This window comes from Anneissia japonica, unplaced genomic scaffold (assembly GCF_011630105.1).
Source record: "Anneissia japonica isolate Jap-2015-1 unplaced genomic scaffold, ASM1163010v1 scaffold165_len1371125_cov188, whole genome shotgun sequence".
Classification (NCBI taxonomy): Eukaryota; Metazoa; Echinodermata; class Crinoidea; order Comatulida; family Comatulidae; genus Anneissia; species Anneissia japonica.
Window position 1 is genome coordinate 263,343 of NW_022697648.1, and position 20,259 is coordinate 283,601.

The window sequence follows — 20,259 nt, forward strand, 5'->3', positions numbered from 1 at the left end:
GAGAAATGGCAGTTTTTTAACTTTTTATCAGTAGAATTGTGATTGTAATTTTGTATTTTAATCATTTTTAATCTTCTATTTTACTATGTCAATTTTGGTACACTTGATTTATTATATAATATAATTATCATTATTATTAATATACTGTGTTGCTATTAATATATAATTATCGTTATGATCATTAATATAATTATCACATAAGCAGTGCAGTATAGTTTTCATTATAATATTATAATATATAATTTATTATTATACTGTATATAAATAATTATTAATATATAGTATTATTAACATTATCATTACAGTATTAACATATTACCGTTAATATATAATTATCATATTAGTATATTGTTTTTAATACATTTGTAATATAAATATCATTAATAATACATTATTATTTTATAACTATTAACATATTATTTCCAGGTACGGTCTGTAGTTTGTGACAGTCGTAAAAATCTAAGCATCACCAACTTGGAACAGCAACGTCTGCTACAGGAGTTTTCAACCATTATGTAAACATCAGCTCATATTATGTTAATATCAGAATCAAAATTAGGCAAAATAAGCCTTCCAATAATGTTAAACTGATTGGGGCACTTTTCACTAATCAACATATTTTAATTTTTAAACTCACTTTGATGTGTAATATTATTCTTTATTATTTTTATTGTAGTTCTGTTTATTCAAAATAAATCCAAGTACACTTACTCCTGAATGTTTTTGTACATGATATGAACTGGTGAAATATTGATGAATCAGTGCTACGTTGTGTGTATTAATATTTAATTAATTTATTAGCATAGCGAGGTGATTGCATTGTAGAGAAAAATATTGACTTCACAAGCATTTTCTATGTAAATCTTCTAATTTATATTAATAGGATTGAAAAAAGTGTGGCTGCTACCTAGCTCTGGCCAAATATGCCTGGTTCTTGATAAGTACAGGCTAACTCGTGCCCATAGTTATTAGCCTGTACCCAAGTTTTGTGTAAGATCTACTTTTGCATTTCAAACATTATGAAGAGAGCATTATCTATTTTGATATTAATCAAGGTACAACTACATGACTTACTAATTAGAAGATTTTGATAGGGCATAAATGAAATTTATAAATTCATGATCATCAAGGCACTATTACAGTAGTAGTGAGTCAGAGCCATAGATGTGCACTCAAGTTTAGTGCAGTGAAAATTTAAAAGTATTATTAAAAAAAATTCCTTTTGGTAGACAATTGTAATACAATATGTAATAAGTATTTAATATTAGATTTTATTTTATTATTACGCCAAATTGGGTATGAGTAAGTACAGGTTAGCCAACACGCCTGCCAACGCAACAAACTACAGTATATCCAAAGTATCTTTGATTACATGCATTGCATATCATCGTTGTTGATATCAAAATAACAAATAAATAAGTATCAGATATTATGTATGTTATTTTACGTCTACTTTATTTTATTTTCAAGCGTGTAATTGATAGTGGAGAGGTAATTACAGTCGTAGGGCAAGACTGGGCATCTCTTTACCTTACCAGCATATATGCAGGAACCCATTTATACTACTGGGTAGAGAGGGCCAACTCACTGCACCCACTAAGGGTCTAGGACCTTTGATTTAGCTTTGAATTGTTTAATCTGTTTTAATAAAGTGTTGTGGCATCTAAATTCATGCTGTTTTCCCTATTACTGAGGCTTGCAGTGTACCACAGTGTCTAGGTCAGAGATTTTGTAACCCTTCAACCATGCCACTTTTTTTTACTACGAAATTGCAAAGCTCTTCATAAAAATGTTATTTGTCTACTGCAGAGGCTGTAGCTCGTAGACCAAATGTTCATTTCAATTTTGTCTACTGCAGAGGCTTGTAACGCTTGAATCGACGCCACTCTCCTGAAGCATAATTCATCTGGAAGAACGTGTCTGCCATCATCAACTGCTCCTCTCCAGATCCGTCTGTTTTTGCAACCATTTCTGTCTCTTCGCTCAGTTTGATTGTCATTGAATCACCCTGCTGAGGACACGGATTCTCTGCAACAACAAACAGAACAAAACAATACTGTTATATAAATTTGCCAGAGCCAGTCACGTGTTAAGATACGTCATTCAAACTTATCTCCCTGAGGTTAGCAGAATTCGGATCCTGCTAACCGTTAGCTGCCGTGCGCCCATATGAGAAGATCCCAATCCGGATACCAAGAATATGATGATCGAATCATTAGCCAATAAGAAATTGTAAACACGTACGTGGGATTGGTTGATGATAAAAACGCGCTCAACTTGCTAACCAATAGCGCTTGCTAACCATTAGCAGTATCCGGATACCGCTAACCGATCCATCGTTCTCACACAGGTGCTAACGGTTAACTCCCGATCCGGATACTAGGTCTCTTGTTATAACCAGGCTTATAGTGGCTCCTCCTAACTTAGGACCCTGTCTGGCACAGTAACATGGTGGTTAAGACGCTTTTCTTCCAATGGACCTTTTGCAGAGTACCAATCACAATTAGGCAAGGAATATACACTTGTCCAACAAATGTGTGTTTTGGGGGACATGGCTTACGCTGTCATTTTGTGGGCAATATCAATGGGCAGTTCTTAGCTAGGGGTGGACAAAATATTTGTCAGAGGGCCAAATTTAATTTTAGATTTAACATCGAAAGTCACACCTAAACTTTGATGTTTTTAGTGTGCTTTCAAATACATTCATGCATTCTTTTATACCACTTTATTCTCAGTATATTTATTTTTTTTTACAGATGATCGGCGTTGGGCTGTAAAAAAACAAGGTGTTTTCTGGCCAATAATGTTCAGCAGGCAGCACACATAGGGGTTTTAATTCATTTTTCCGGGCCGCATAAAAAAAATCACTGTCTGCCCGCATGTGGCCCGCAGGCCACCTGTGTTTTAGAAGAAAGGGCCATTCTGGTTAGAATCCATCTCCTTCATTCCATATAGTCTGCCGACTAAAATGATTTTTACACTTTGTTCATGGTATATATTGGTTTGGTCATTAAAAGCATTTTCCACTCGGTGATTAGGTGTGGCCCTCTTGTTGAATATAAGCTGTAAAATCCGGTGCTAAACATACCCCTTGAGCCTGCCATGAAACCCAGAATGAGGGCTTTTTCAGGTCTTGTGACCTTATTTGACTGTCGAAACATCTCCTGAGCTGCTAACATTTGGTCCCTCTGAAAAAGTAATCAATTATATATCAAGAAATCAACAAAATTGTAATTTTTTTTTGTTAGTGGGGATTTATGCATACTTAATTATATAATAAGTAATACTATTAAATAATTACTTATATCATTCTCACTGGGATAAACATTATTCACCAGTTTGTTGTTGCACACCATTATCATTCTTATTTATTTGACAAACTTTAATTAAACATGGATGAAAATATAATTATGGCAACATTTACCGTTAGAGACTGTGATTTTTGTTGTTATAGCAGAGTTGGACAAGTATGCATACTTAATTATATAAGTACTGTAATACTATTAAATAACTTATATCATTCTTATTTATTTGAGAAATTTAATTAAACATGGATGAAAATATAATTATGGCAACATTTACCGTTAGAGAGAGTCCTTTCTTAGGTGCAGCACTTGGTGGAGCAACGGGAGTGGTACTGGCTTGAGGTGTTGGAGTAGGTACAGAAGGTACACCAGCCTGATGGTAGGGAGGAGGGTGGGCCGGTTGGGCTGGTTGTTTTACTTCTTCTTGTGGTATATGAGGTTGCTGCTGAGGTGTGTATGTCGGAGCACTATACTGTGGCTGTTGTTGCTGCAACTGTTGTTGAATTTGCTGAGATAAGTTTTCTCTGGCAGACAATGAAAATGACTGTGAAGGACCTGTAAAGAGAATAAAAACTTTTTTTTTTATGTCTCAAAGGAAAATCACAATGCCTTGGGACTTTTTTCAGCACTGTATGAATTCTATCAAATCTTTTTCAAATCTTTCGGTATATCTATCTTCAATAGTGTTCCTCATTGTAAAGGCAATACAGGAATCAGGATGCACATTATATAATGCCCTGTTACAGAAGGTTCTGCTTTTTTTATGGGTGTTCTAATTACATGAACAATGGCAATAGGCAGTTTATCCAGTTAAATATCTGAATTATAGACTACTAACATCACTGCTATTTAATTGTACTGTATACACTTTCAGAATGTACACTGAAGTGGTGCTGATATCACAAATGTTCTAGATTTTTATGTAAGGAACCTAATTTTGCAAGAATTTTTGATCTCTAACCAGTAGACAGACAGAACAAATGACCCACAGCTTGACCACCCCTTCTGCTACAACAGTTTTAGAGTTATCATGTTACTTGTGTTTTTCCATCCAATGTGCAAGGTACCTGGTCGTCATTTACTCTTCTGGAAACATTTGACGTTTACACTGCTTTTAAAATAACATGCATTTTAAAACTATAAATTGAGGAACCAGGCGGAGCTGGGTGACATTGCATCAAAGCCCCACATCTGCTGTGGTTACTATCCATAAACACACATATAGGCAACTGAGCTATACTGTCATCCTCAACATACCAGTTCCAAGTGTTGTCGAGAATAGAGGAGCACTTGCACCTTGTGGTCTGGCTACGTTGATGTTGAGGTTTGGTACGTAAGATGGAGCAGCCGCAGTATGTGCTGCCTCCGCTATTGTGGATTCGACCATTGCAGGCTAAATGAAAATTGAAAGGTTTGGGTAATAAAATAATATTAAAACAGTAGTATTTTTTATCTAATGAAAGAATTATTTATAAACAAACCTACTCAAGGATATGAAAAAGGTTAGGTGATGATTATCATAAATATTTAGAAAACCTTATGTCCCCCTCAGGATTCAAACCCAAGACCTTGCGATTGCCATCTGAGCTATGATGCCAGGTGGTATACACCCTTGGATTTTCCCATTAGGACACATATTTTCTCAAGGTATTGCGTAATAATAGTAAATCACATAAAAGTAACTTTGGTATTAAGATACACATCCACTGGTGTTAGTTAAAGACAATAAAAAATATTTGAGGAAAACGTATGTCCCTACCAGGATTCGAACCCAAGACCCTCCGACTACTGTTTGGATTTTATAAACTTGGCAAATGTTTTTTCAAAAAGCATCATCCTCACAAAATGGTAGTTAACAGATATTGTACATTTTTTGCCTATAGCAAATTATGCCACTGGGCTCCTCATAGATTAGATTTACAAACATGGAAAAGTCAGATGAGAATTTTCTTGTTACCTGTCGTGTTTGGCCGGCCGGAGGTGGTAAGAGTGATGCAGCATAATCCGGCGTTGGTTGTGCCGCTGTTGCGGTTGCTGCCGTCTCTTTTTCCTTCCTAGCTTTTTCAAGCGCCTCTTGTTCTGCAAAGAATATCATCACACATTTTATGAGTGAAGCTGTAGCTTGGTGGTTTAGGTGTTTGTCATCCTATCCCAGAATTCTAGGTCCTGTCAGGAATTTTCCTTGACCAAATACAACCATATTCCCTAATTCTTACACTTACACAATCCTTCATATGTTTGTTTTGTAAAAGGAACTTGCCATTTATTATAAAGACAGTGATTAAAGTTTGCTATTAAAAACTCCTAAATAACCACAGTGCAATAAAATATCATGTACACAATGGACCACATACAGTAAGTCATATTAATATCATTATTATTGAAAATGGTCATAATTAACAAATAAACGGACAGACACTGCTTTCCAATTGCGACTGTGTACAGGCAACGCAACAATTTTTTGGATTTGTTGTTTCTTTGAGAATTTTTGTTTGCCCTTATTGGGTCTGGAATATACAGTATTTATATAATATACACTACCAACCTGCTTGCTTTTTCCTGCGCCTGGCAGCAGGGCCCCCTCCTATCGGTTGCTCTGTAATGTCCAGGAGCTTGGTCCCTCTTTCTTTGCCACCAGTGGACATTCTTGATATATTTCGATTCAGTGGCACAGTATTTCTTCTAGCTGCATTCGTCGGTCGGAATCCAGGTGTTGCCTTCGGGATGCCTTTCAATGGAGCTTTTAAAAGTATTATAAATTACATAAAATCAGTTAAAAAAAACAGATAAATAATAATTAAAATTCAAATCACAAAATGGCAATAAACATAGTGTCATAGGCATGACATATTAGTAATAATATAACTTGGCCATTAAAAAATAATTAAAATGATAATATATATATACTTTGTCAGAAATCAATTACATTAATTTGTTTTTAATATAAAATATATTAATCCATCATAAGGCCTGGGTTCTGCCATTTTGTATTTCATATATCAATGTATTAGACACATAGTTTTAACTATGACATACATACTGATTGACAACATTAGGGTTTAGATGCTATCAAATACTTACTTAAATCTTCTGTTTTGCGTGTCATACCACGACCTTTAAAAGGAGTTGTTCCGCCCGACTTACTCTGTTGCTTGGCAGCATCAGAGGCTGTTTTAAGAAAACAGGATTAAAAAATTATAAAGCTCTTCTACGACAGTCAGTGGATCCTACTCCACTATCTGTTAGCGCTTGACAAGTGGATTGTCATTAAGAACGATGCATTGCGGACAACGAGTTGTATTGTCCAGTCAGCGCAGTGTGTGCCTGTCCTCACTCATATTACAAGTGATTCTTTGCATTAGGTGAACATAGTTTAAAACTTGTCATGTCATACAATGGTTGGCCAATATGTAATGTACATTAGCTGGTCAGGCTAAATGACCCTGTATCAAAGGAATGAGTTTTGGACTATTCTTTTATTTTCGAGGTATGTTTACACTATTAAGTACCAATATTATTGATTATTAATTAATAAACAATAATCTTAACATTTTATTTCTTATGGAAGGCACTATCATTCAACTTACATTTGAGTAAAAGCTCGGCCCTCAAAGCTGCTGATTTTGGTTTCCGCTTTAAAGCAAAGTGCTTCACCAGAGGACGCTGCATTCCCACCAGTTGTATGAGAGCATTGGGATTCAGATACAAACACTCCAGTGGCAAAAGTGCATTGCTATCTGTTATAGATACTGGTAAAAAAAATGAACGGTAGTTCACGAGTCACTGTATTGATACCAGACTGTATAGAAGGGCCTGCACGGGGAATATATCCTCCACGCAAAAACTTGCCTTAAATTAGACCTTGACCTAATCTTAATATAATAAACAATGTATTATGCAGTTACTACAATACTGCGCACCTATTTTCCTAGCGATTTTCCGTAAAAATTTGAGCAGGATTTTGAGGTATCTTCCGCACAATTAAAAAATGTAACAGTATGGCACTGATATTGAATACAAGGCTCAATGATAGATATACAGCACAGGTGGAAAAAGTGTGGCCTGCGGGCCGCATGCAGCTTGACAGCGACATTTTACGGCCGCAAAAGTAAATTGAAAACCCTATTATGTGTGCAGCCCACCAAACATTTTTGACTAGAAAACACCTTGTTTTTTACAGCCCGACACTGATCATCTGTAAAAAGTACAGTAATATTAAAACTGAGAATAAAGTGGTATCTGGTGGTATAAAAGCAGCAGCCTGAAAAGCAGAGCATGAATGAAGGTTTCTGGAGCACTGACACTCTAAACATCAAAGTTTGGGTGTGGCCCTCCAACTGATTTTTATGCCCACCCATTATTTATATACAGTATCAGAGATATGGGAGAAAAATCAAAGCATTCAGTAACATTTCACCTCAATTCTAATATTGTTAGTACTCATTACAGTATTTAATACTTTTATTTAAAACATACTCAGCACTTAGGCATATGCAATACTTACATTTGATTCGTAGTTCCTGTAGTGCCTCTGCCAAAGCAGGATGATTCTCTTCCACATTCAAATTAATTTGACCATTCTGAGGAAAGGTTCTTAAAAGGTCAGCAGTCATACACACCCATTGGTCAGTATCATGTAAGGCCAGTCGAAGAATATCTTCCAAATCTTCCTTGTGCTGTCAAAACAATGGGCGACGCTAATGCACTTTTGCACCTAACTTTTAATTCTTAATATTTTTACCTCAATGTTCTTCCCACAATCACAACATATAATTAACATCTCGACGAGATTTGATTGACAGATAAACCGACTAATCAGCGAGCGTCATTTAGTCATGTGATCAAAAACTTTTTCTCGGACATTTTAATTTCCTTAAACTTCCTACGTTCAGACTTGGAGATTAGCAAAGCTTGAGTTAAGCCCAGCTTAACTTTGCCGGGCGTTCAGACTAGCGGGTTTAGCCAGGCGAAAATTTGCATAATAATGAACCGTAACCAGGAAACGTGTTTCAAAGTCAAAGCAAGACCCCCCGCAACGATTAAAGCCCGACTTAGAAAAGTTAAACACGGTGGCGCGCCAGGCCTAGTTACTATAGGAACACAGCCCGGCTTGAGATAAGCCACCTAGTTCAGACTGGCAGGTGGATAAACCCAGTGAGTTGAGCCGGGTTTATCCACCTAGTCTGAACTAGGCTGAACAACAGCTGGTTGTCAACGCGAAACATCCGTGAGCCTAGGCCTAAATGTCTATGCTTGGTTATGGATACCCAGATTTGCACGAGCAGTGTGCATCAGTGACTTGGCCTTTGCCGACAACGAGGGAGCAAAATACAGAGGCTTTTACAACAATTTCCCCGCCTGTTTCATGAAATAGCTTAACACTATGAATATATGATTCATTTGCATACCGCCTACCCTGAATTCTCTTTCTTAAAGAAGGTTGATAGCAAAGAAAATGTTCGCCAACTCGGTAAGTCTAGCCGCCATTGTCCAAGGTTTCCGTGACTTTGTGGGCGGGGCTTCGCGTCCTTGTCGACATGTCAATTAACAAACATGTTTACATGATTCAACCACTCACAAAGTACCTTTATCAACAAATAAGCCCACAAGTAAGTAGGCCTACAGCGAATCTGTGCTCGCTTGCACGACGAGTGGCTGCCATTTTGCAATCAGTAAGAAATTGCCAGAATGTCTGAGTTTGCAGCGTGAAGTTTTTTGATTAAACGTTTATGAAAACTTATCTATTTGCGTTCATATGTCATTTAAGTTATGTATTGTATGGTGTTGTTGTTTGACTATGTGTATTCACATGAAATTCACACGTACAATAATTACTTCAAAAATTAGTAATAATCCGAATGCGTACACAGATACAAAATAGGGCCTACGCCTAATCCAGCAAAACAACTACCAAAGCCAATGATAAACGTTGGTTCGATTACGACAAGAAAGTTAAAAAAGATGGTACTGCATGATGCCACATTTTGTTGTCGGATGTTTCCTTGGAAAATTCTGATTAAAATTATAAGACTGGCATTTAATGGTTTCAAAATTTAAGAATTGACTCGGACATTCTGGCAATTTCTTACTTGAATGCAAAATAGTACAGCATGCTAGCAAGAGCGGAAACCCTGTATCAACCTGTATTTATAAAGGTATTTTTTTGTTGAAAAATTTACTTTATATTGTACAATGTACTGTGAGTAGTTGAATCATGTAAAACTAATAATTATAATTATAATATTATAATTATTATTATTAGGTGTTGTGACTGTGAGAAGAAAATTAAGGTAAAAAAATTAAGAATTAAAAGTTAGGTGAGAAAGTTCATTAGCGCCACAATGGGCTGCATGCCTAAATAATTTTTCAAAAGATTGTAAAGATTGGAAAGGTAGGCCTCTAGCTAGGCCTACGCAGGTGTACTAATTTTTTTCGAAGTGTCTATGCTTACACCGAGTCGTAAGCATTAATCATAGGCTATGTTTACGCCGATCTATTTGAAGGGCGCCGCTTGCTTCGTGAGTACGAAAACGTCCTATTGAGCATGTGCAAGTATTTTTTTTTTCTGTAGCGCACACTTGGTGAAGTTTCAAGATGGCAGATGAAGACACACTTTGCGTCTCGGTGGCACTTTCACAAGCTACTGTATGAAAAATTGTCAGAAGCTGTAACGAATTGGGAGAAAGAAAATCACATTAATTTATATAAACGATCTTCACGTAGCATCGATTCTGCCAAAAAAACGTGCACCTAAAAGAAACTTCAACCCCGAATTAAAATTCTATTCAATCGATTACGCCTGCATTCATGGTTCTCACCATGTTAGTATAAGAGACAGCCCATTGGTCAGTATTTTCGTGGTACAGTTGTTGCACATCGAATCAGTTAGTAGAGAAAAAGAAAGTTATTTTTTAAGAGAGTTTCCTTTCAAACATTTCAGTTGTTAAAAACCTTGGTGCTTAAACCGAAATATACTACAGTACAGTGTTTTTGAATATTAATAACAAAATTGGATTGAAACTGTGTCACGCTCTCTTGTAATTATTGTATGCGTACTTGTTCATAATAGGAAAATTAAGAATTTTATAGGGACACGGATCAAGAGATGTTGGAAAGGTCGGGGTGAGGGATCGAGATAAGACCACCCTAGGGGAAATTCTTGTTTTTGATTTCGCTTTTTAATTATGTACTGTAATGTACAGGACAATGATTTAAAATCAGAATATCACTGCAGCAGGCAGGTCATCTCCAACATTCTACACATCATACATAGATACATTGTCATTATTATTTCAGATATAGTATTGTATCAATATCAACATAAATTGGGCTAGATAGGCCTATCTAACAATGAAGTACATTATCACAATAAACAGACGGCACTCATGAGGAAAGTACAAGAGCTTGGCACAGGTCAAATATTTTTACACAAGGATGAATGGAATACTTGAGTAAAGTGAATTAAGGCAGGCTAAATAGGCAAGTGCTACAGAAACTAGAGTCTAGGTAAGCTAGAATTGGGTCCTCGAGTGGGAATGTACTAATATGTCCACCTCAGTTCATGACGATGCCTGTTCTTTTGGAAAACTGTGGACTAGACAAAGCTCATGCCTCGACAACGTGAAATAGTAAGCAGATCAATGAGTTGACTATTTACGTTGACTAGCAATCCGGCGTAAGCATAGCCACTATATAATGCTTACGCCGGCCCTGTGCATGCTCTGTAATAGATCGGCGTAAGCATAGCCTCGAAATAATGCTTACGCCACCCCTGCGCATGCTCAATAGATCGGCGTAAGCATAGCCTATAACTAATGCTTACGACTCGGCGTAAGCATAGATACTTCGAATTTTTTTACCCTACTGCAAAAATTTAAAACACCTTCTTCACTACAGTCAAATATTTGTGTTACAGCTTTAAATTACCGATTAATATTAGGCTAGGCTTATAATAGCCAGCCTTAAAGGTGTCGGTACTACTCGTCTAGTGATTATTTGACTTCCTAACGATATGTCGTCTGTCCCGCGCCGACTTTTGACTTACCTCCAGAACAACTCTTCTTGGTATATGAAGAAACGCCATTAGTAACTTCAGTTTAACCGTTGGTGTTAATGTCATAAAACATGCCTGAACATTTTGAATAACCTCCTTACTGCCTAAATGAGAGCAAATTCCACTTATACCTGACCACAAGTCTTCGTCCCCTAGCTTGTTATGAAGCCAAAGCCCGGTGCTATCGCTGTTCTTAAAAGTTGCCATTTTTACATTGACCTTTAAATAATAACACTGAGTTCACGAAGCATGCGCAATGACATATTACTTTTCTCCGGTACCGGCGCACTCGCGCGCATATTGGGCGTATTCGACTGGTTCATTTCGTTGACTACGAATTTTCGTTGAGTATTATTTTCATTCGACTGGCTCCGATAATAGACTTCGTTGACAACGAAAATTAACGTAAACCAGAGTGGTTCACGTGACTAAAACAAACACGGCCGATTGGTGAGTTTAGAAACAACATTTGCGTTAATATAACTTAGATTAAATTTCAGAAAATAGAATTATAATATTTACACACATGAAGTCAAAAAATAATTGTAGGATAACAGAATTCAAAAACTGGATGAAAATATTTTTTTACGAAAAACCCATACTGCCACAAGCTGAAGCAATCTTGATTACACAGCGTGTATCGCGGTAACTGTGCAGCCATTTTGTTTTGTCGAGTATTTATAAAAGTTTTCTATTCGACTGGTCGTCTTCGTTCAGTAGGATTTTACTGCGCAGGTGGGCGTGGTTTAACAAAGACCGAACAGTCGAATACGGCCATTAATATTTTAAAGGAAGACCTCCCAGTTAGTTTGTTAGTAAATAAATATTTGAATTGAATTCAGAATTGAATTGAATAATACATATATAGGAAATAGATATGATTCAATTTTAATTGAATAATGGATAATTGATAAAACCACTCAATATGGCTTTCACATTGTTGTTTTCTTTGAATCACATGGAGTGGCACCAGTAGGGCACTCCGTTGGGGAGACCTTTCCCCCCCTTCCCCATTCCGGTAGCAAAATACACTTCGTCGGAGAGAAGAAAAACATATATATATTTTCTACATATTAGTAAACTCTCAAATCATTGATCGCTTGAGGAGATTTTGAGTGACGTGAATAGGCCCATCTCCTCAGGGAATCCAGGGGTGGCGCCAGTGTGGATGGGGAGGCCGTTAGGAAGAGCTGGAGAAAAAAAAAATATATGTAGGCCTATTTTCTATATATTAGTATATTCTAAAATCGATTAAAGGTGTTTGAAACTCCTAAACCTGTCATACTGTAAAACCTCGAATTAGCCCAATGGGCTTAATCTCGAGAAGAAGTCCATCTCGAATTGAAGCGCCCACCCTCAACCCATTTTAGCTTGCAAAAGTAGCCTCGAAAAGAATCCCATCTCGAAAAAAAAAGACCCTTAATTGGCTTCTTTTCAAGATAGCATGGATTTTTTTGTTATAGGCCTATTGTATACACTGTTCCAGTACATAATTTTCAAAGCAACCAAATAAATTTAAAACCTGCTTGGTGGTTATACAATAGTTCAGGTGATTATTACCAGTTAATACACTCCATGATACAGATTGATGTTACACGAAGAGAGTTTTTACAGGCCTTGTGCTTAACAATATTAGGGATTGGTAATCAAAATAACGTTATTTGGATAGGAAAATTAGGGCCTATTATTATTGGTCAGACGACCTCGTTATGGTGTCGACGACGGGGCCAGCCCCCCCCCCCCATCCCCTTCCGGCGCCACCACTTATCTCAAGCGTAGCTGCCTGTATGGAAATCACTGTGAAATCCGAAAGCGAAAGAAATAACATGTGTTTTATCTGCAAATGTAATATTTTGCTCCGAGTGTTAGGTTGGGAAAGAAACAGTGGGCGTACTAGCGGTGTGCGGGTGGTCACACTCCCAAACAACGGCGGCGAAGCGGGGGCCAAAGGTTAGAATTTGCAGTACACTGTAGGTTGGCAAAAATTTTTTGAATAACAAAAACTCTTTCGCTTGACATTAGGTATTATTCATTTGTGAAACAAAAGTGATAGGCTATGTCAAGTGTTATATTGAACAGTGGTGGATTCAAGGGGGAGCCCAGTCAGCACTGGCCCCCAACCAATGCCGTAGCCAGGATTTTCAAATTGTGTGGGACAATATCAGGATGGACCCACTTTACGCATAAAATCAAACAATGTGGGTCCATTTTACGCAAAAATATGAAAAATCTGGACACATTTTTCAAAAAGTGGACCCATTTTATGCATAAAATTACATAATTTGGACCCATTTTTAAAAATGTGGACCCACTTTTAGAAAAAGTGTGTGGGACTGTCCCAACTGTCCCAATAGCTGACTACGGCATTGCCACCAGCCTCCTGATTTTTTTTTAATTATTAAAAAAAAATGGAAACAGACAAAATTGTATTCAACTTTCAATCTAAGAGTGCTATTTCCGGCCATCTAGAGGTGCCATAATCATGATTTTGTTCTATTTGCGCCCTCACTGGGTCCCCTCAATTTCTGGACCCGCCACAGTCGGAGTATCTCCAGTATTTCCGGGCTATTGTAGAAGGGTATATCCCTCAGGGGAAAAGTGAAGGTTTCGTCATCAAAGATACCCCTCATGATAAATAATTCATTGACATCGTTGAAGCAGTCTTGACTTCGGCTTTGTTCGTTAAAATCAGTGGCGGGTTCAAGGGGGCCCTAAATTGTTTAATTTTTTAATGGAAATATAAAGAAAATTATATTAAAATTTTAAGTCTGAGAGTTAAATTTCCGGCCCTCTAGAGGTGCCATAATCACAAATTTCCTTACCTCAGCCCCCTACCATGGTGGAGCTGAGTAGTATTATAGATCCTCTATCTTTTAAAGTTACCACCCCCCTCCCCCGCCTGGATCCGCCACTGCAAATTAACAAACAATTGTGAAGTCATACTACAGTAGCTTGATGCTTATAAAATAACTAATAAAATTCACCAAACTTCGTGAAATATCTATAGCTTCGCCCCCTGGACCCCCACCAGCCCTTCACAGCCCTACCCCAGCATAGATGCTAGCTTCGCTCGCATACTGAACCTTATGAAATCCCCCCACCCCCCAACTTCAAAAAAGTTCCGCCGCCGTTTCCCCAAAAAGTACTTGCCCCCCCCCCCCCCCAACACCAAAAATCACGCTTAAGTAGTAAAAATCACCTCAAATTACCTGTACCTTATTTTGCCAGCTTTATTGTGACGTCTTCAGCACTGTCCTATTTTTGTCAGATACTCAGATACATAGGTTTTATTCAAATAAACGTCCCGGGCGTTTATTGTTTTGAAGGTTATTTATACCAGCACTGAGGTATTATAGCAGACTATAGTATCTCTATGATTCGAAGGAGGAGCTTATTCAAGGGAGGCGTTTATTTTTAGGGTTTAATATGGACAATAAAATATCCGCTCCTTGATTATACATTATAAATGTTGAACCATACACCACATAACAGTGCAATATGGCGTGATCATAAAGATTGATTCTAACCTTAGAAAACAATTAAATCTACTGGGGTAAAACATTAATAGAATGTGTTGACAATGATGTTGCTTCCATTAGATTTGTTTACTGTCATTTAGGGTTCGTTTATTCACAGAAGGTGTTTATTCCAAATGAGACTAGGCAGCGTTTATTCGGGGTTATTTATTCAAAGCGGGACGTTATTCGAATGAATACGGTATTATTATTTTGTTTTCTTCACAGATGTATTTTGAAGAGAAGTACCGTCGTCAATTCAAACATCAACTAAATTTAAACTATTGTAATTACCACAAAACTTGTAATATAGTATTATAATATAATAAATAGTCCTTGTGATGTACAACACTATAATTTATGAAAACTTAATGAAGTACATTAACATTAGCGGATCTAGGAATTCGAAATAGAGGTTCCAGAGAGGGACATTCAGAGATAGAAGGTAAGTAGACCTATTTTTTTATATTTAAACTGCTGTAAATGTTTTCGAATGTTGAACTTAAACTGAATATATTTGATTGTTCCCACCCCGTTTCCCGCCACTGGAACTAAGCCTTTGTTTGGGCGTTCCCACCCTTTCTCTCAGTGAAATTGAATGGATTTGTTTTAGCATTTCACTAACAGTCTTCTCATTGGTCAGTTTATTCATCCAATAGCAGCCATCATCTCTACAAAAACAAGTATTTCCTCTGTTTGGAATTTCTGCAGATATTATTCTCTCCTGAAGGCGATTTAAGCAACTCAGTCGAAACGTCGAGACTTTCTCAACTACAACAGTTCTCACTACCTACGTGGTGTACCGCAAGCTTAAACATGTATGTTATTACTTTGCTGTGCAAACCTTCAAACATAATAATAACGGCATAAAAATAACAACTGGACTTACATGTCTGTTTGTACAACAGAACATAGGGATTTTCCTCATTGCCATAATGAGAAGTGATGTTGAAATTGCAACAAAAAAGTCATCAAAAAAGTAAATTATACTATCATTAGCATCATAATCATCGAAGGACTAATCACACGCCTCCTCCCTATTTAGGGACATTTTTTATCAACATTACAGTAAATATGCAAAACAATAATATACTAATTATAAGCCTTATGAGTCATAAACATTTAAATCAGAATAATTGTTCTTGATCCTTAAAATAGATGTCGGTTGAGGCCTATCTGTGTGTTGTCTTTTAAACTACTGTTTTTAAACCCACATTGCAGTTGGGCCTTTATCCCTTGTGGATCATCACTTCGTATAAGCCATTGTCTGTCAACATTTGCCTTAGCCATGATCTTCCTTGTCTCCATAAATACAGATGTTTTCGTAAAGAATTTCAGTATACAAAACCCGCACCTTGATTTCTCAATGTTTGTTTATGTTATCTTGTGCATCCAATATTGTGTTCATTATTGTAAAACATTAATAATGAAGCAATAAAAGCTATGAGACACCAGGCTAGTTAGCTGGAGGTCAGGGGTTCGGTTCCCACTCGGATCACTTGAGAGATTTTATTCGCAAGTACTAGGAACGTACTGAGCATTTAGTACGATAACACGTCAGGTAGGTCAAAATATCATTCCTAAAAGCAATAATGTTTTTATCATATTTGTGTATTTATATAATGTATTTTATGTGTTTTTGTTTTGTTTTTTTAAATTACTGTTCAAAATGTGTAACTTATTTTTTTCCCGACAATTTCATGTTTTGGTTAGTGTCTACAGTCTATCTTGGTCAGGGAGGTGTCTCTTTATTAGGGGTTCTTGTATTATTAATTGGCAAAATGTTAATTTGCATTATATTTTTGAATTGTGATAACAATGTTGAAATAATTAAAGGTTTAAAGTACGTTGTAAAAAACCATAGTTTCATTGGGTATGAATAACAATATGGTCTAGTCATGTATACACTCAAGTAAAGAAATTATAATGCATTTTTTTTTTTATATTATGTCAACAAAATAGCTAATTCCAGTATTCCCAAACCGCGGGTCCCGCAGGCAGCTAGAAATCAGTAATAATGTTCTTTTCTAAAATCTTGACCGCTGGACTGGGGTGCAACTTGCTGAGCGACATTAACCGCAGGTTGGTGGCCTTGGCCACTTCCCTGCTGGGCCTGCAGAAAAAATGGAATACGTAAGATTAACTTAGTTGCAGTTCATTGTCCTTTATAATAATAATAGGCCCTAATAAAATAATAATAATAATAGGTTTAATATTAATAATAGAATTAATAATAATAGGCAACAAATAAAAGTAACAACTAGACTTACTATGTCTGTACAACAGAACATAGGGTTTTCATCATTGCCTTAATGAGAAATTATGTTGAAATTGCAAAAAAAAAAGTCATTAAGCAAGTATAAATTTTTAAAAAACACACGAAAAAAAAATTACTAAAGAAAATTATGGGAGGAAAACACAAAGACCAACTCCATGTCTAAAGCTACGTTGGTGAGACTCGAACTATAACTGCAATGGTAAAAGTGAGGGTGATATGGAGATTCATAACCATTGCGCGCTTATGAGCCGACCCTGCATAGTGCATAGGTCAGTGAATTTTTAGTTCATCTACATTCCTACTTTCAGTAATATCTTGGTAATTCAGTGATTGAGAGCGAAAATTCTTATTCCATTTCACAGAAACTGTACGTTTAACCTACTTGCAGCTGGTTTAAACGTTTTATAAAACACAACTTGCGTTTAAGCACCCGTCCACTAATATTCTCCAGATATCCTATCCACATCAAAATTTAATAAATTCTTCATTGGAACATGGCAAAGTATTCTGGAAAGTTTCATTTATATCCGAAAATTGATAAGTTTTGGAGGTATTTAAGTCTGGGAGGTTAGCACTTTGAATGACCCTCACATTCACATCCGAATCTGGATCGTCACCAAAATGTATTCATTTCTTCCTCATACGGTAACTTTGTTAAACTTTTCAGAAAGTTTCATTCAGATCAGTTGATGCATTTCTGGGATATCTGGTCTGGGACGTTTCCCTTTAAATGATCCACATGTCCACACCTTATTTCGGATCATCACCAAAATTGAATCTGTTCCTTAATGAACCATAACAAACTACTCTGGGAAGTTTCATTTCGATATTTAGGTCTGGGACGTTAGCCATTTAAATGGCCCTCAGTTTTACACTGAATCTATATCGTCAACAAAACATAATAATAAGCTATTACTTCCTTGTAACTTGGCTAAACTTTCCCGAAAGTTTAATTCAGATCAGTTTATATGTTTTTGAATATCTGATGTGGGGTGTTTGCCTTTAAATCAGCTTAATTGGTCCTTACATCCACACCCCACTCCAGATTTTTACTAAATTTTATGCGACACAGCTTTGGTATAATGTCGGACAAAGTTTGGGAAAGACCCAAGCAAGGAAAGTGACTAAAGTACTGGTGAGATCGGAAAAACGTGTGGAAGAAAAAATTCAAAACAAAAACAATGGTCAATAATGAAAATAATTAAAATGCTGAAATGATAAATATAATGAAAACAATAGAAAATAATAAATAATAGACAATAATAAATAGTGTAATAATAGGGCCTAATAATAATAATAATAATAATAATAATAACAATAATAATAATAATATTAATAATAATAATAATAATAACAAAGCAGGGACGATAACATTAAAAATAACAAGATGAAGGAGCTTATGCTCGCAGAAAACAGTATACATACATTATTATTATGTATGTATATACTTTATATTATGTACATAGTAATATATATTAATACTATATTACAGTTATTATCATTGCTAAAAATCTTTTTGTGTAATACTTTCTCAAAAACTGTTGAATTCTCATCACCAGGCCTTGGCTTACACAGAATGGGCTGTTATCACGCTGAATTTTAGATTTTTGTGCCAAATTTGATTTTTTTTTTTAAATACAAATTTTACACGTTTTTACCTCAAAATGGTATTTTGAAGGTAGTCCATCATTGGAAGATTTAATTTAAATATATTTGGTGTCATACAAAAGCTATTAAATTATTTATCAGATGATGTATAGGATGACACATTATATTAATTTTGTGACCTTAAAATTATTTTTAAAAAAAAAAGATTTTAGTTTCGCTAAAATTAACAATACATATTTTCTTAAATAAATGCGAAAAATGATAAGCTAATCCTCTTTTTACCTGATACTTTTTCAAAAACTGACGACATACAAAATAACACACCTATAAAAATTTCAGACATTATCCATTTTGTATTTTGGAGTTATAGTGTGTCAAAAGTTATCACCCGCAAAAATGGCAAATTTTACATTTTTTTTAACCCCAAAATGGTATTTGGAAGCTATTATTTTTATATCAATATATCTTTTGGTGATTTTTACTGTTTTAACTTATTTTTATGTAATTGTTGAGCTTTTATCTGTGTATATTTTTTGCAATTATTGTTAAACTTCAATTTGGTCTAGATATCTTGTCAGATTGCAATAAAGTGAATTTGATTTGATTTGATTTGATTTGGTACATTAATAAACGATTCAATTTGAAAATATTTAGTATCATAAGAAAGCATTTAAACTTATCTATCAAATGCTGTGTGTTATAAGACATTATATTAATGTTGTGACCCAAAAAGGACCAAAAAAGAACTTATTTTTTATGGGTTTTTTGGCCAAATTAATTAATATTTATTTTATTTTATTTATTTCCAGGCAAGATAATACAGTACAGTAGATAAGAGAAACAAATAACAAAAACAAAGCCCGAGGATTACCTAAAAGCGAACTTAATCACTATCTAAAGGCTCTCCAAAACATTAAAAAGACAAACATTAAAATCTCAAAAATTCAAAATTCATATATGTACAATATAAAAAGTTAATAAAAATATTACAAAGAGAATTACAATTTCGTTAAGGTAAAAATATAATTTAATTAATTTAAAATGATTTAATTTTAAAAATATTGCTTAATTATATAATAAAATTTTGTGGAATTAATTGCAAATTCCCTAATATTTGGAGGTCGTTCCATAAATAACGAAAATAATTAGAAACAGTAAATTTATAAAAATTGGTTCTAGCAAATTTGATCTTAAATCTAAAATCAGACAGATGACGGTTAGGCCCTATTAACAACATGAAGAAGATTTGGTTCAAAATCATATTTTTTTTGTTTAAGCAAGACAATACCAAAGAAAGAAGGAGGTATTTATCACGGTCAGAGATAAGTGGAATCTGGAGGAGGGATAAACGTTCAGCATAATTAAAAGTAGGATCATTGCACATAGGATACCACCTGATGAGTGTGGTCAGCTTCGCTGATCATACGAAACAGATTTGTAGTGGGAAATAAAATGATGAAGTAAAAAAAGTTCGCTTCTGTTCTTTATTATATTATATAA

At 35.5% G+C, this 20,259-nt stretch overlaps 2 protein-coding genes and 1 long non-coding RNA gene across 4 annotated transcripts in view; 1 reads left to right on the forward strand and 2 right to left on the reverse strand.

Moving 5' to 3' along the window:
- Nucleotides 1-1,432, forward strand: part of LOC117102269 (armadillo-like helical domain-containing protein 3) — a 23,137-nt gene extending 21,705 nt beyond the window's left edge. Inside the window, exon 24 of the mRNA XM_033242497.1 lies at nt 427-1,432. Within this exon, the coding sequence (XP_033098388.1) occupies nt 427-519 (93 nt within the window). The 3' untranslated portion in view covers nt 520-1,432. The remainder of the gene's footprint in view (nt 1-426) is intronic.
- LOC117102270 (negative elongation factor A-like) lies at nt 1,048-11,597 on the reverse strand. 2 transcript variants are annotated; one of them, XM_033242499.1, is made up of 10 exons: nt 11,350-11,597; nt 7,810-7,981; nt 6,893-7,054; nt 6,387-6,473; nt 5,851-6,045; nt 5,263-5,384; nt 4,563-4,698; nt 3,583-3,860; nt 3,089-3,188; nt 1,048-2,028 (listed from the first exon to the last, which is right to left on the reverse strand). In XM_033242499.1, exons 1-10 carry the CDS (start codon nt 11,563-11,565, stop codon nt 1,850-1,852), a joined length of 1,647 nt encoding a protein of 548 aa, XP_033098390.1. In that variant the 5' UTR covers nt 11,566-11,597; the 3' UTR covers nt 1,048-1,849. The 2 variants fall into 2 exon arrangements, with proteins under 2 accessions (XP_033098390.1, XP_033098389.1); XM_033242498.1 differs by having other exon boundaries at nt 7,810-7,885; nt 11,350-11,596.
- A 2,973-nt stretch (nt 11,598-14,570) lies between these two features.
- LOC117102255 overlaps nt 14,571-20,259 on the reverse strand; it is a 12,045-nt gene continuing 6,356 nt past the window's right edge. The window contains exon 3 of the long non-coding RNA XR_004444381.1: nt 14,571-16,986. This is a non-coding gene — a long non-coding RNA (uncharacterized LOC117102255). The remainder of the gene's footprint in view (nt 16,987-20,259) is intronic.